The following is a 16,350-nucleotide window of genomic DNA, read 5'->3' on the forward strand; positions in this document are numbered from 1 at the left end:
CTTAGGTGGCTGGTGCCTTAGCCACTTGAGCCACAGGCGCCGAGCCTGTTTTTAATTTTTTAAAAAGCAGATTAGGTCACTCTTTTAGAAAATAATCAGAAGCACAGCTTTAATGATCTATTTTGATAGTTGAATTCACCCATTAATCTTACCTTTATTTAGTTATAGACTGTATAAGAAATGTGCTTATTGATAATTATCCATACATTTCTGCTTGCCTCCCCCAAACATGGGATTATATAGTTTTTAGTACTATATAATCATGTAATCAATAACTTCTAAAATCAACATGAGTCATTTATTAAAATTTCTTAAATATTAATATTAGTATACTAAGCATATTGTCTGTGTGATTATTTTGCTAGAAAGATATATATATCTCTAATCCTAATGTGAATATAGTACAAATTTTTTCATAATTTCTCTAATTTCTTTGTATCTTATTTTTTCTGAACAGACTCTTAGATCCTCAGACAAACACTGAAATCGCAAACTACCCTATCTATAAAATTCTCTTCTGTGTCAGAGGACATGATGGAACTCCTGAAAGTGACTGTTTTGCTTTTACTGAAAGTCATTACAATGCAGAGCTCTTCAGAATACATGTCTTCCGGTGTGAAATACAAGAAGCTGTAAGTCTTAAGCGAAACTTTGTGCAAATAAAACTTCACCAGTGCCCTCAACTATGTTTAAATGGTTACAGTTATTTATTATGGTCACTGATGAGCCATAGTATGAAATGAAATTCTCTGCTAATGCTTTAGTGATTCTAGCCTCCTGAGCTGAAATATGGATAAAATAAGTTTGGTGTAGCAGCAATACCAAGGTTCTGATTAGAGTGTCAGAGGAGATGGGTTGGTATGTGATAGGCATCCTCATCCTAACAGTAACACATTTGCACAAACCATTCTTTCAGAGCTAAGCTGTTAGGACTACTTTTATTAGCAGAAGTATGTTCAGATAGTTTATAACAACTTAGTAAATACTTTTTTAGTTGGATTTCTAGTGTTAACAATTATTTCTTTTCTTTAAGACCTTTTTTCTGCCTATTGTTAGTGTTGCATCTTTATAGGCCTAACAAACGATAATGTTACCAAAAGAAATAAGTCAAAGAAAGATAATTATTCTCTCGAAAGTAGTTAATCTTCCAGCCTTAATAAAAGTATTTTTTGTCTTATAACAGCCCATTTTCTAACATGTCTGGTTGTAGGTAAGCCGGATACTTTACAGTTTTGCCACTGCCTTCCGCCGTTCTGCCAAGCAGACCCCACTTTCAGCCACTGCTGCACCCCAGACTCCTGACAGTGACATCTTTACCTTCTCAGTGTCTTTAGAAATAAAAGAAGATGATGGTAAAGGTTATTTTAGGTAGGGCATCTCATTTTATTCACTTTTTTGAGTTTATGTTGAAATGCTGTATTATCCATAGTTGAAGGGAAACTCTGGGTCACATTATATATATTTTTTTTTTTTGGAGACAGTGTCTTATTATGTCACCCTCGGTAGAGTGCCATGGCGTCACAGCTCATAGCAACCTCAAACTCTTGGGCTTAAGTGATTCTCCTGCCTCAGCCTCCCAAGTAGCTAGGACTACAGGTGCCCGCCACAATGTCCAGCTATTTTTTGTTGCAGTTACCATCATTGTTTAGCTGGCCTGGGCCAGTTTCAAACCCTCCAGCCTTGGTGTATGTGGCTGGTGCTGTAACCATTGTGCTATAGGCACTAAGCTATATTATATGATTTTCATGTCATAAAATGATTGCTTTTATAGGGAACACTTTGTAAATTTATTATGAGTGATAAAGGAAAAGAAGTGAGTAAATTTACAGAAGTAAAGTTTGAAGAATTTTAAAGTCATAAAAAAATCTTCATATGGGGAGTATGTTTCTACTCTCTTTTAATGAAACTGAAAATAGCTGGTGGACTGCTCATAAGAAACATGGCCAAAACTAAGTTAGCTGGATTTGTAGCTATTCTTTGTTTTACTGATTTTGTTTGTTTTAATAATCTAGAAATAGGTCTTAAGGCTTTTGGAATCAAGATTTACCAATAAAGTTTATCTGAACACACTAGAAGGGGAGAAATGAGGTCTATGTCTGAAGTCTAACCTTCTGTATAGGGTTAGAAGGAACTGATTTTGTTATTTTAGTAAAATGATAATTCTTTGAATGATGGAAAGGACCCTAGTGTAGAAAGCAAAATTATTACAATTAACAATGTGAACTTTTTCCAAGTTTCTTTATTTTTGGCAGTAGTTTCATTATTTATTAAATGAGGTGGTTAGGATGGTGCCTGTGGCTCAAAGGAGTAGGGCGCTGGCCCCATATGCCGGAGGTGGTGGGTTCAAACCTGGCCCTGGCCAAAAACTAAATAATATATAAATAAATAAATGAGGTTGTTAAACTCTCAAATCCTTATACCTTTAAAATTATTGTTGCAAGATAACTGATTTTTTTTTCTTTATATAGCTCATATAACAAAATGGCTGCATCTTGGGATTATAATCAGTAGTTGCATGTAGAAGTCCATTTCCTCCAGTACTACCTCATAAAATGGGTAACATGAAATTTTGTGAAAGTATGAATGATTTCCAAAATTTTGCTTTTAAATTAAAAAGCATAATGACTGATTCACTGTTAGGAAAATGGTAACATTTATTCTCCCTTCAGACTTTGGAATTGCCATGCCATCTGGTGGTCAACTTAGTGTACAATGCAGCTTCAACTTGGGTTTGAGGAGTAAAATAGGAGGCATTGTGCTCTGTTGTCCTCTCTTTAGATCTGCCTCTATTCTCAAAGTAGACTGTGAGCCAGTTCTTCCTACAGTGTGTATTCCTGCCCTGAGAAGTAGAATTTATAATCTATGTGTTTTTAATTATTTTCCTTTTTAAGAAGCAACTTTCTTTAGTTTACATACTTTTTCCTTTATTGAACGTATTTATGTGTTTGTCTGTAAGTTCTTATTATGAATAGGAAAGATTAAGATCTCTCTAAAGAAAAGTGCTAGGCATTTTCAATGTGAAATTATCATAAACACCTCTGTTCTATTTATCTTCATACCAAGGAGATGCTACTATAGAAAATCCGTGGATGTTCAGATTTGCATTTCACATTTGGTAGTGCTTTCAAAACTTGTCTTTTTTGTTTTATTTAATCTGTCAAGCAACTCCATGAGATAAATTGGATAGTTGAGTGGAAGGCAAAGGCAGGAGGATTCCTTGAGCTCAGGACTTTGAGGCCAGACTGAGCAAGCCCAAGGCGTTGTCTCTACTAAAAATAGAAAAATTAGCCTTGCATTGTGGTGGGCACCTGTAGTGCCAGCTACCTGGGAGGCTGAGGCAGGATATTTGTTCAAACCCAGGAATTTGAGGTTGCTGTGAGGTAGGCTAATGCTACAGCGCTCTAGCCTGGGCAACAGAGTAAAGACTCTGTCTCCAACAAAAAAAAGTGAGCAGTTGATAATTGTGCTTTTTTTTATAGGTAAACCTAGGGAAATTAAGCTTGGACCTCAGTTTCTTAATTTATATGACAGGAATTAAATATTAAATTCCCCACATGGATTCATTCAGTGACATAATTACAGAACCAAAACAATCTAACCTTAGGCCCCTGACATTCAGTGATGTGAATACCTGCTGATTATACTCTCTACTGTGTTCCTTTTTGTGCATTTGTATAGATTCGGAATAACTTTATATTTATTGTTGTTACTTTAAATTGCTAGGAGACGAGATTATTTACATTTTAGCATCCACAGAGCATAGAGACCAGTGTTATCTATTAGCACTTTTTGTTGTTGTTGTTATTTTCGTTGGTTTTTTTTTTTTTTTTGTAGACAGAGTTTCACTTTGTCACCCTAGCTCATAGCAACCTTAACTTAGCCTCTTGGGCTCAAGTAATTCTCTTGCCTCAGCCTCCCAAGTAGCTGGAACTATAGGTGCCCACACAATGCCCGGCTATTTTTAGAGGCGAGGTCTTGCTCTGGCTCAGGCTGGTCTTGAACCAGGTGAGTTCAGGCAATCCACCCACTCATCTTCCCAGAATGCTAAGCAGTTTTGAAATTCAGACTCGTCCATCTCCTTATAGATGAAAATTAAGTAAGCCACAAATATTTCAATGTTTGCTATGCAAATGTTCTTTGAACACGCTTGTCACTTCTAGACTCCTTTGCTGAGATTCTCTGATTTTCTAATCTAATTGTCATAAGATGTTCTTGAATTGGTTACTATATAAATGCAGAAAGGATTTTGTACTTTTAGTTTGAGTAGGTACTCAGAGTTTTCATCTAGCCATTTAAATTATTTGCTAATGGTTCTATCTTAAAGTTGCACAGAAATAAGATACAATTTAGATTTGCTGCTTATTATCTGATTACCACAGGCAGATGCGTTTACCTTTGAGAACAAAGGAGCTAGAGAAAATGGTCTGTGGGAGTCTAGGGGATTATTTTGGTAAACTGATGTTTTAAGAATATTTGCTTTCAATTTTAAAGTTAAACTTGCGTTTATTAACTGTGTCATTAGTATTTTATAATTGTTTCACAGTTTTACAGTAAAGTTAATCACTGTTTAATGGAAATATTAGGCAACGGCTTATTGTTGGCCATATCTTCCTTATTACTATTTTTTAAAGAAACCTCGATTTGAGACCCAAAAGGTCTATGATAAGTATATTTTTATTCATTATTTATTTAAACAAATATGGTAACAATGTATTTGTATAAATCAGTGAACAAATATAAATGAAATAAATGTTCATGGGGTTCTGTATGCCAGATGACATGCTGGATACTTTATAAATATCTATTGTAATTTTCACAGCAACAAAAAAGAGAAATCTAAAGCCACAGTTTAGGGGGCATAGAAGTGGTTTTTCTAGTGTTCATAAATGCTTTAACAGTTTACTTGCAGATATCTAATGATATTTTCACATCAAAAGGCACATACTGATTTTTTTTCTTTTTTGTTATTATTTGAAAACCAGGCACAGAAAAGAATCAGAGATTTGAGGTCTTTGTTTTAAAAAGTTGTTCTAGTGTGTGAAAAGAAAATTACTTTGCAAAATTAATGAAACATGTTGGTCTACAGTGCAGTTCCCAAAGATAAGGACAGGCAATGCTTTAAACTACGCCAAGGAATTGATAAGAAGATTGTCATCTATGTGCAACAAACAACTAATAAAGAACTTGCCATTGAAAGGTAAGCATATTTAGCTTAAATATAAATTTGGTTTTCATCAGTCTAAGGGAGTAGTCATACAGTATTCAGAAATATATTTGCGAAGTATTTTGTTCCCTAGGAAATTTTTTTGTTTATTTTGGTTAATGCCTCTTTGAAATGGCTCCCATAAGTCTTTAGTTAGTATGCTAACTTAAGTTACGTGGTAATAAAAGGCAAACAATTTGTTTATCTCAAATAAGATTGAGTATTTCAGCAACGTTAATTTACTTATTTTTTTAATGCATTATTTTAACTTTATTTGATTATGTTCATTTATAGTTCTGGCACTGACAACTTAAAAAAAGATTTTAATTTTATGCAAAGATTTAACTTTAATAAAATAACTTAAAAAATTTACATTTATATCACTTAAATTGTCATAAAATATACAATACTTTTGATATAGCATAAGCTAGAATGACTTTGAAGGAATTGGTACGTATTCATAATTTTTAGGAGATGTTCCATATGTCACTTCTGGGAATAAATATTTATTATGTTGAATTTGCCAGGACATCTGAAGTATTAAACACTATATAACCTGCACTTAGAAATGAAAATATACAGTTTGAAATACATCTGTTTTAAAAGCATAAAACTGTGTTTTGATTTAATCTAGATGTACAGTAGAGCTGCTAAATAGAAATTTGAACATTTATTAAAGATAAAAGGTAATATAACATCAACTGAGATTGGAAAATGTCAAATATAAATTTTTAGTTTGGCTAGAGTTAAATCTCATCTCATTTACTGATAATTTTAGTGAGTGACTTTTTTTTCTATCAGTAATAATTTTTTTTTAGATGACCTATTTTAAACTTCTGGTGTTATCCTTTTTTTCCAAATTTATGTCAGTTCTTTCTTTGCAGGTGTTTTGGTCTTCTCCTTAGTCCAGGAAAAGATGTGCGAAATAGTGACATGCACTTGTTAGATTTGGTAAGGATTTCTCATTGTTGGAAAGTTATATATGCTTTTTCATCAGTAAAGGTTGTTTCACTTTAACTCATGTGAATCTAATGTTAAAGCATGTTGGGTGGTGCCCATAGCTCAATCAGTAGGGCACCAGCCACATACGCTAAGACTGGTAGGTTTAAATCCTGCTGGGCCAGCTAAAACAACAATGACAACTGCCACGACAACAACAAAAAATAGCCAGATGTCATGGTGGGCACCTGTAATCCCAGCTACTTGGGAGGCTGGGGCAAGAGAATTGCTTAAGCCCAGAGAGTTTGAGGTTGCTGTAAGCTGTGGCCTCATGGCACTCTACTCAGGGTGACAGCTTGAGACTCTGTCTAAAAAAAAAAAAAAAAGCACTTATATGATGGTGAGCTGGTAAGCTATAAAGCAATACAAAGATATGTGCATTTCCTTGTTCCTTCCTGTTTATTTACAAGACCTTAGATAAGCATTGGTTTCTTTTTCTTTCTTTCTTTTTTTTTTTTTTTGCGGTTTTTGGCCGGGGCTGGGTTTGAACCAACCACCTCCGGCATATGGGGCCGGCGCCCTACTCCTTGAGCCACAGGTGCCACCCCAAGCATTGGTTTCTTAACTGTAGAGTGGTGATAATTCTTCTTTATCATTGAGTAGGGTAAATGTCAGAATCTTAAGAGAAAATTTATGAGAGAATTTTTGGGAAACTTGTCATGTGCTTTACCAATAATAGGTGGTATTTGTATCATTGCTAATATATGAAAAATCTGTTTTCAAAACTAAATAAATGGTGATTATTCACTTGACAGAATTCAGCAGAGGATTTAGGAGTGAATTTTCCTAATGTTTATATGATTTGATATGATTTATGATTTATAAGCATTTATTTTACATATAACTTCAGGAAAAATTCCATATATAATTGATAGATCTTTTTGTTTTTGTGTTTAGGGGTTTTTTGTTTGTTTGTTTGTTTGTTTGTTTTGAGACAGAGCCTCAAGCTGTCGCCCTGGGTAGAGTGTCATGGCATCACAGCTCACAGCAACCTCCCAACTCCTGGGCTCAAGCAATTCTCCTGCCTCTGCCTCCCTACAGGCGCCTGCCACAACACCCGGCTATTTTTTAATTGCAGCCGTTATTGTTGTTTGGTGGGCCTGTGCTGGATTCAAACCCTCCAGCTCAGGTGTATGTGGTTGGCGCCTTAGCCACTTGAGCCACAGGCGATGAGCCAGTGTTTTGGTTTTTTTTTCAATTATTTATTTTTTGAGACAGAGCAAGACTCTTGCCCAGGCTAGAATGCAGTGGCACAATCATAGCTCACTGCAGCCTCAAATTCCTATGGTCACATGATCCTCCCACTTCAGCTTCCATAGTACCTAGGCCTATTGACACTACAACCCAGCTAATTTTTTTTTTTTTTTAGCTTTGTTGTAGAGATGAGGTCTTGCATGTTGCCCAGGCTGGTCTCAAACTTTTGACTTAGAGCGAGCCTTTCACTTCGGTCTCCCAAAATTCTGGGATTATATGTGTGAGCCACATGTCTAGCCTGTGCTTAGCCCACATCGTTAGTCATAACTATAATCATTCGCATACATTCTCTACAACTCCTGTTTTGTAAAGGCAGAAAGGTGGATGTTTCCTTACTTTGACATTAAGGTTTATTTTTACTCTTTTCTTTAGGAATCTATGGGCAAAAGTTCAGATGGAAAGTCCTATGTTATTACTGGGAGCTGGAATCCAAAATCCCCACATTTTCAAGTCGTAAATGAAGAAACTCCTAAAGGTGATATAGATTGCTGACATCATTAATAGAAATTTTAGTCTCAAGGAGATATCCAAACATTAGGACCACTTGCTTGACTAATATCCAGCATTTACCTGGTGAACCCAAAGAATTCGAATAGTTCTTGAGTTGATTATTAAATTTGCTCTATAAACAAAGTATCATTTTTCCCACTTATTTTTCCCTCCTCTTCATTTTTCCCTTGGCCTCTTCCTTTTCTTTTCTGTTTACATACTTACTTATCTATTTACAAACTTCTAAGTTTTTGTTTTATAGATACTCCATGAACATGAACAGTTAAAAATTTAAAGGATATATAGGGAAAAATGGGTCTGTCAGTCTCCAAGACCCCTTCCCCAAAAGAATCATTGTTAGCAGTTTCTTGTGTAGCTTTTCAGATATTCTATACATGAACAAGTTTTTAAGATATTTCATATGACATTTAGTGGATGCATAGTGTTCTGTCCTGAAAATTTAACATTAATTTGCTTAATGAGTGCCTCTTACTCAGCATTTTTCCTCTTCATTTTTTTGTTATTAATAGCACTGTAGGTAAATGATAATAGACAGGTGGTTCGAAAGTATGAAATACCATTGTTAACCAAGTTTAAAAGGTGAGAATTCCCTTTTGGGGTGTATTGGCATTATTAACCAAGTTTAAAAGGTGAGGATTCTTGTTGGTCAGAGTGGCATAAAGAAATCCCATGCCACTTTGGCAAAACAATCTGACAGTACGTTTTTTTAAGCTTGAAAGTATATACTACTGTCACTAATTCTATTTCTAAGAGTCTCCCTAAGAAAAGAATTTCTAGGCTCGGCGCCTATAGCTCAACTGGCTAAGGCGCCAGCCACGTACACCTAAGGTGGCGGGTTCGAATCCCCAGCCCGGACCCGCCAAACAACAATGATGGCTGCAACCAAAAAATAGCCGGGCGTTGTGGCGGGCGCCTGAGGTCCCAGCTACCTGGGAGGCGGAGGCAGGAGACTCGCTTGAGCCCAGGAGTTGGAGGTTGCTGTGAGCTGTAATGCCACGGCACTCTACCCAGGGGGACAGCTTGAGGCTCTGTCTCAAAAAAAAAAAAAAGAAAGAAAGAAAAGAATTTCTAATACAGAAAAAACAATGTTCAAAGGTAGCAATTTGATTATTTTAGATGTTTATTTGATTATTTGCCTTATAATATGTTTTAAAGTTTGTAATCACTATAATTACTTTTATGTTAATTATATGAGCAGATATGTTTCTGTCTTTTTTATTTGCTTCTCTAACCTCTCTCTTCCTAGATAAAGTGCTGTTTATGACCACAGCTGTTGATTTGGTAATAACAGAAGTACAGGAGCCTGTTCGATTTCTCCTAGAGACAAAAGTCCGTGTTTGCTCACCTAATGAAAGATTATTCTGGCCCTTCAGCAAACGTAGTACTACTGAAAATTTCTTTTTGAAACTAAAGCAGGTACTATACTTTTCTATAAATACAGAAGGGAGAATAATATGGGAGAAATCACTTTTGAGGCTGATTTATCATTAAGCTATTAGATCTTTTAAAAAACTGTCAATGTGCATTTTAAGTATATTAAGAGGAAAAGTTGTCTTTTTTATATTTACCCACTTTATCATTTTTGTTTGCTCTTTATTTATTAAAGATTCACATTTCCAGTTGCTGTCATTTACTTTTTAGCCTTCTTTGAGCATTCCATTTAGTGTAGATCTGCTAAAGACATATTCTCTTAGACTTCCTTATGAAAATGTCTTTTTTTTTCACTTTTATCCCAATAGGATATTTTCACTGGATAGAGGAGTCTGGTTGACTTTCTTTCTTTCAACACTTTAAATATGTCTTCTCACATTCCTTTCAGCATCCGTTGTTTTTGCTGTGTTAGCATTCATTTATATTGTTCCTTTGGATGTAGTGTGTTATTTTTCTCTTGTCTGCTTTATCTTTGGTTTTCAGATGTTTATGGTATGGGTAGATGTGATTTTCTTTCTGTTTATTCTGCTTGATATTTCTGGGTTTCTTGAATTTTTAAATTTATGGGTTTCTCCCTCAATTCAAATTTGGGGAAAATCTGACCTATTATTTCTTCAGCTTTTTTTCATGCCTGTCCATCTCTCTTTTCTGTTCTGGGATTCGAGTGACACATATTATAGGGCTTTTGTATTATCCCATAGATCTCTGAGGCTCTGTTTTTTTCCCATTCATTATTCTGTGTTATTTTCAGATGGGATACTATCTATTAATTTGTCTTAATGTCCACCGACTCTTATCTCCAATTCATTATTATAGCCATTCAGTGAATTTTTTTTAATTTGGTTATTGTATTTTTTTGTTTCTAGAATGTCTGTGTGTTTCTATTTTATAGTTTCTGTTTTCTCCCAAGATTTCCTATTGTTCTCTTATTCTGAGCAGGTTTTCCCTTACATACCCAAGCATAATTATATATACCTACATTAGAAATTTATGACTGCTAATTCTCTTGTATAATGAATCACATTTTTCTGTATCTTTATTTGCCTTGCAATTTTTCATTATGTGTTAAACATTTTAAGTGATATATTATAGAGAATGTGAATTCTGTTAGGTTCTTCTGAAGAGTACTGACTTTTTTTCTTTTTTCCTTTTTCTTTTTATATCTAGCAGTTAACTTGGTCAAAATCATACTTCATACTTTTATCTTCCTGTGATGGCCAACATCTGAAATCTATGTTATATTCTTTTAGCTTTTCTTGGTTTCCCGTTGCGCTCATATTTCCTGCCTTTGTAGCAGAAATCCTTGGAAGAAGTCACAGTTACCAGTGACCTAAATTGGTAATCTGAATTCTCATCTTACTTGACCTGTCAGTAGCATTTGATGTAAGTGATTACTCCTTTTCTTTAAGTATCTATCTACTCTTCTTTCACTCAGTGTCTGGGCATCTCAAACTAAACATCTCCCAAAAGGTCTCATTATCTCATCTCAAAATGTTGTGTACCTTCCTTTACTATCTTATATCATGGGCGTCTTCTAGGAGTTACTCGGGCCAAGAATTTTACTCTTTTATTTCTCACAGTCCATATCCAGTCTGTCAGGAAATCCTGTTTGCTTTCAAAACATATCTACAATCTAATCACATCTTACCACTTAGTCAATTCTCATCTGAATCATCATTTTTTCACCTAGTTAATTGCAATAGTCTCTTCACTCATGCTATTTCTATCTTTGCCCCTTTATGACTTCTTCTCAACATAGCATGGTGAGGTCCAATCATATCATGTTTCTGTTCAAAATGTTCTAACCCTATTTTATTCTATGGTTTTATATTCTATTCTATAAAAGCCAGAGTTTTCATTGTGACTTCCCAGACCCTACCTGATCTGTTGCCTATTATATTAAAAACAAATTCCTTTCTTACTCTGTTTCTCTTGATTGTTCACTTTAACCACATTCTTAGAGACTTTGTTATTAACTGTTTCTTCTGCCTATAGTACTCTTCCCCTGGATACCATTTGCTAATACCTCCCTCAGGTCCTCACTGACTTTTAAGTCTTTGCTCAGGTTTACTTCTCAACAACTTACCCTCATTACCTCATTTAGTACTTAAATTTGTTGACTCTTATATTGGTACTGCCAACTTCCCCTACCTAAATTACATAATTTTTATTTTAACCAGGACTTTATCTACCGACATATAATGTATTTATTTTCATATTGTTTATTTTGATATTGTTACCTGTTTTCTGTTTTAGAATCCTCTACTAAAGGATAGGATTAAGGCAGGATTTTTAATCTGTCATGTTTACCAATTCCAGTTACCTAGAACATAGTACTTCTCAAATAAGTATTTGTCAAATTGATTTTTTTTACATGCAACTTTGATTTTCCATTATATAAAATTAAAAAAGTATATGTAGAGTTACTTTTTCAATTCCATGGTTTTATTTACTTAGCAACAAAAATTTTGATTTCATTATATCTGAGTTAGCCCTATCAGATATATTTAGAAAAAGGAAACAAGCAAAGCAGTAAGAGAGATTTCTTTCTATTGTTGTCTTAAGAGGCATAAAGTAAACCTGAGTCCTAGCACTGTTCTCTTAGCTCTTCAGTGTGGCAGGAGCATAGGGTCATTATCTAGAACTTGGATTTGGAGTCAAGTAGATGGATCTGACCGCTAGCTTTGTGACTTTGAGAAAGTTTCTTTTACTGTCTTGAGTCTCAGTTTGCTCAACTGTAAATTGGCAGCAATAATAGAATCTCCATCATAGTATTATTGTGACATTAAATGAGAAACCATACAACACACTTAGAATAGTTCCCAGTGCATACAAGTAGTAAGTTAGCCATTCATTTCACTATTATTATTGAAAGAGACTCTGGAACCTCTGTGGGACATAAGAATAACAAAAATCACTAAGTTATGAAATCAGAACAGCATTGATTATTTAGATAAAAGATCAGTCCCAGGGAAGAAAGCTTCAGAAAAAACAATTTGCAAACATTACTTTGAAAGTTCAGGAAGTGAGGGGAAATGATCCTTAAAAGTTTCTAGAGCAAGAAATGGTAAATAGAAATTAATTATATAATATTTTATAGCAAAAATTTGTATGTAAAACAAATTCTCTTTAATTAGAGTTCTGTTTACTTAACCTAATTTTACTGAACAGGATTCTCCTGATCTTTTATTTCCCTTGAAGTTTAATGTTATACAACCTTGGAATCAAACGTGATGTGGCTTTATAGGAATATTACTTTTGTGATTGAGTCTAGAATAGTATATCTTCCTATGGAGATAAATTTGTTTAATTTTAGTTCTATGTAACATTTAAAAATACCTGAGTATAACGTGTTATTCCAGCAAGTTTTACTTATTTTTTTAGTTAGGCTAAAAAATCACTTGATAGCGTAACTAGCCATAAACATAACTGAGACAGAACCCAGTACACTGCGTTAGAGTTTTCTTTTAAGGTTACAGACTAATCTTAAACTGAGCTCTCAGTATTTTCCTTGCAAAGAGCAAAAGTATATAGCGGAACCCAGGAGGAGAGCAGGAAATTCCTGATGATCATTTTTTGTTTTTCTCCTTATTAGGATAAATCTTTTTGTATGTTTAGGAGGGGGTAGGGAGTAGGCTAGGAGAGGTAAAGAGGAAGTAATTTGAAAAACTATTAATCTTAGCTCTTGTTAACTTAATAAACTATGTTTATTCATTTCCATTTTTGTATTTATGGCATTAAAAAATAATAGCTACTACTACTTGAGGTCCTACTCTGACCATCACTTTTTTATCTTAAGTAATTGTCACAGTGATCAGTTAGGGTAAATATAGTATTTTCATTTTATTGGTGAGGAAACTGAGATCCAAAGATGTTTAATGGTGGATATTGTCAAATTTTGTGTGAACAATTTACATATCTAAGCCTTCTCAAAGTCTTAGCCAGGGTTTTCCATAGAAGCATAGTACTTTTGTCTTTTTTTCCTGTAAGAGTATTTTTAGGATTTACAGAAATTAAGTATAAGTCAAAATGTTAACCCTTTTCACTTCTGATTAGACCAAAAGGAAACAATGCTGCAGAGGAGGCTTTAAAATATAACATACATTTCTGGTTTTTGCTGCCACTGTACAAAAATAATTATGTAAATATGTTAAACTAAATATCTAAAAATTGATTCTTTCACTTTCTCTAAAATTATCTGGTGACTAGTAATTCCTTTTTAGCCTAAAAGCCTTCCCATCTGTGGGATTGTTATAAAATGGCATCGTAGTAGAGAAATACCTTTTAAAGTTAGCAGGGAAGGAAACATTGTTTTCTTAGATTTACATTTTCTGGGTGGTGCCTGTGACTTAGTGGGTAGGGCGCTGGCCCCATATACCAAGGGTGGTGGGTTCAAACTCAGCCCTGGCCAAACTGCAACAAAAAACAGCCGGGCATTGTGGCAGGCACCTGTAGTCCCAGCTGCTCGGGAGGCTAAGGCAAAAAAATCGCCTCAGCCCAAGAGCTGGAGGTTACTGTGAGCTATGCTGCCATGGCACTCTACCGAGGGTGACAAAATGAGACTCTGTTTCTTAAAAATAAAATAAATAAATAAATAAATTTTCTGATGCCATTTACTAAAAGGAGAAGAAACAATGACATAAGGTCAACAAAAGACAAGCTAAGTGTTTTTAGAACTATAGAATTACAGTTGCCAAAGAAACTATAGGGAGCATAAAATCTTTTATTAAGTTATTTTATAAAGGAAAAATGTGGTGTCTGAAAGACAAAGCAGAGTGACCAACATCATATAGACAAGTAATAAGTATAACCATAATTGGAAACCTGAGCGTCTTCATATTTTTATTTGCTGAGTTTGTGTGTGTATGTGGCACCCACCTATCTCTCTCAGGGTAAAAATATCCGAATGCTTTCTGTAGCACATGTAAATCGGGTACATAATATCAGTTTGTTCCACTATCTGTGATGGGACGTCTGATAACTTGGTTAAGGTAGTGCTCACCATTCTCTCCTTTGTACATGTAGGGTTTTCTCTTTGAATTAGCAAGTAATCATTGGGAAGATACCAAGTGTAATTTTCAAGTGTCCTGCTTCTCTACAACATCTTTTTTTTTTTTTTAACTTTGTTCAAATTAATATGAGGATACAATATTTAAGTTACATTGTTCTCATTTCCAGCATGAAGTTCCATTTGTAGAAGAGCCCCTCACCCAGGGGGAGTGTTATACACCCTCACAATGTGCTCATTAGGGGAGATCCTGCCTCCTGCCCTCCCTCCTACTGCCATATGTTCCCCCCCCCACTTACCTTTACCCCCAAACTGAACTATATTAGTGTTTTATTGTTCTTATGAGCATGTAATTGTTTATATATTGGTTTCATATTAGTATGGAGTACACTGGATATTTATTTCTCCATTCCTGTGATACTTTACTAAGAAGAATATATTTCAACTCCATCCAGGTAAATGTAAAAGATGAAAAGTCTTACCTTTTTTTAATGACTAAAAATAGTCCATGGTATACATATACTACAGTTTGTTGATCCATCATGGAGTTGATGGGCATTTAGGTTGCTTCTATGTCTTGGTAATTATGAATTGAGCTGCAGTAAATATTCTAGTGCAGATGTCTTTGAGGTAAAATGATTTTTGTTCTTCTGGGTAGATACCTAGTAATGGGATTACAGGGTCAAATGGAAGAAACACTTCTAGATCTTTGAAGATTCTCCATACTTTTCTCCAAAAAGGCTGTGTACTAATTTGCAGTCCTACCAGCAGTGTAGAAGTGTTCCCTTCTCTCCACGTCCAAGCTAGCATCTAGTGTTTTGGAACTTTGTGATCTCCACAACTTAACCAATGATCTTATTATCAGTTGGTGATTCTTGCCTGAATTAGATACATACTCGCAACAATAATTTACTCATTTATATTCTTGCAACAATAATTTAATATTCTGGAGAGTTTTCTTCTTTTTTTTTTTTACATTTTACACACATACACACACACACACTCACAAATATGCGGGAGGTCAGACAATTAAGTTTGTGAACACATCCTACAAAAGTACTACATATGGTGGACCTTCCATTTGACCCTGCAGTCCCATTACTAGGTATCTACCCATTGCTGAATAAGGTTGTCTTCAAAGTTCTACCTACAGTCACCTTCAGAGTATTCCCTTTCGCCATCTGGTGACTGTTTAAAGCTGTGGTTTCCAATTCTTGGCCTTAACCAATCCTCCTACCTTGACCTTCCAAGTGCTAAGATTACAGGTGTAAACCACCATACCTTGGCCCCAGTCCTATATTGATGGGCACTTGAATTTTTTTCCTAGTCATTTGTTATTCCAAATAATGTTTTAGTATGGAACCTTGTGTGTATGTATTATATTAATTTTATGAAAGTGCATTTTAGAGTAAATTCCCACTAGTAGAATCACTGACAAATAGGGTGAATGCATATGTAATTTTGTTGTATTTATCAAATTTCCCATAGAGATTAGCAGACTATAAGAGTACTTGTTACTCCACAGGTCTGTCAAGAGCAAGTGTCCTCAAACTACAGCCCATGGGACACATGCAGCCCGCCTAGGACATTTATCCGGCCCACCAGGTGTTTTTGCTGCCAGTGCCTGTCCTGCTTAGCAGCTGACTCATCCCAGGGCCCACAGTCCAGCCCTCCAAGGGTCTGAGGGACAGTGAACTGGCCCCCTGTTTAAAAAGTTTGAGGACCCCTGGTCAAGAGTATGAAAGTTGTTTAAATGCAACTTTCCCTTCATGTGAATTTTTTATTTATATCTTTTGTTTATTTTTCTTTTTGGTTTTGTTCTTTTTCTTGATTTTTAAAAGTTCTTTGTATATCTGGGAGATGAACTCTTTGAGATATGATTTGCAAATATTTCTCCAAGTTTGTCACTTGTCTTTTGACTTAAATATGGCAGTTCTTTTAGGGT

At 35.0% G+C, this 16,350-nt stretch overlaps 1 protein-coding gene across 1 annotated transcript in view; it reads left to right on the plus strand.

Annotated features, from left to right (window-relative positions):
* The window catches only part of RABGAP1 (RAB GTPase activating protein 1), a 157,425-nt gene that overhangs the window by 36,277 nt on the left and 104,798 nt on the right, over positions 1 to 16,350 (plus strand). Inside the window, exons 5-10 of the mRNA XM_003785286.1 lie at positions 458 to 632; positions 1,211 to 1,368; positions 5,087 to 5,197; positions 6,088 to 6,154; positions 7,829 to 7,931; positions 9,213 to 9,382. Of these exons, the coding sequence (XP_003785334.1) occupies positions 458 to 632; positions 1,211 to 1,368; positions 5,087 to 5,197; positions 6,088 to 6,154; positions 7,829 to 7,931; positions 9,213 to 9,382 (784 nt within the window). The remainder of the gene's footprint in view (positions 1 to 457; positions 633 to 1,210; positions 1,369 to 5,086; positions 5,198 to 6,087; positions 6,155 to 7,828; positions 7,932 to 9,212; positions 9,383 to 16,350) is intronic.

The sequence above is a fragment of the Otolemur garnettii genome, unplaced genomic scaffold (assembly GCF_000181295.1).
Source record: "Otolemur garnettii isolate 467f Iridium unplaced genomic scaffold, OtoGar3 scaffold00014, whole genome shotgun sequence".
Classification (NCBI taxonomy): Eukaryota; Metazoa; Chordata; class Mammalia; order Primates; family Galagidae; genus Otolemur; species Otolemur garnettii.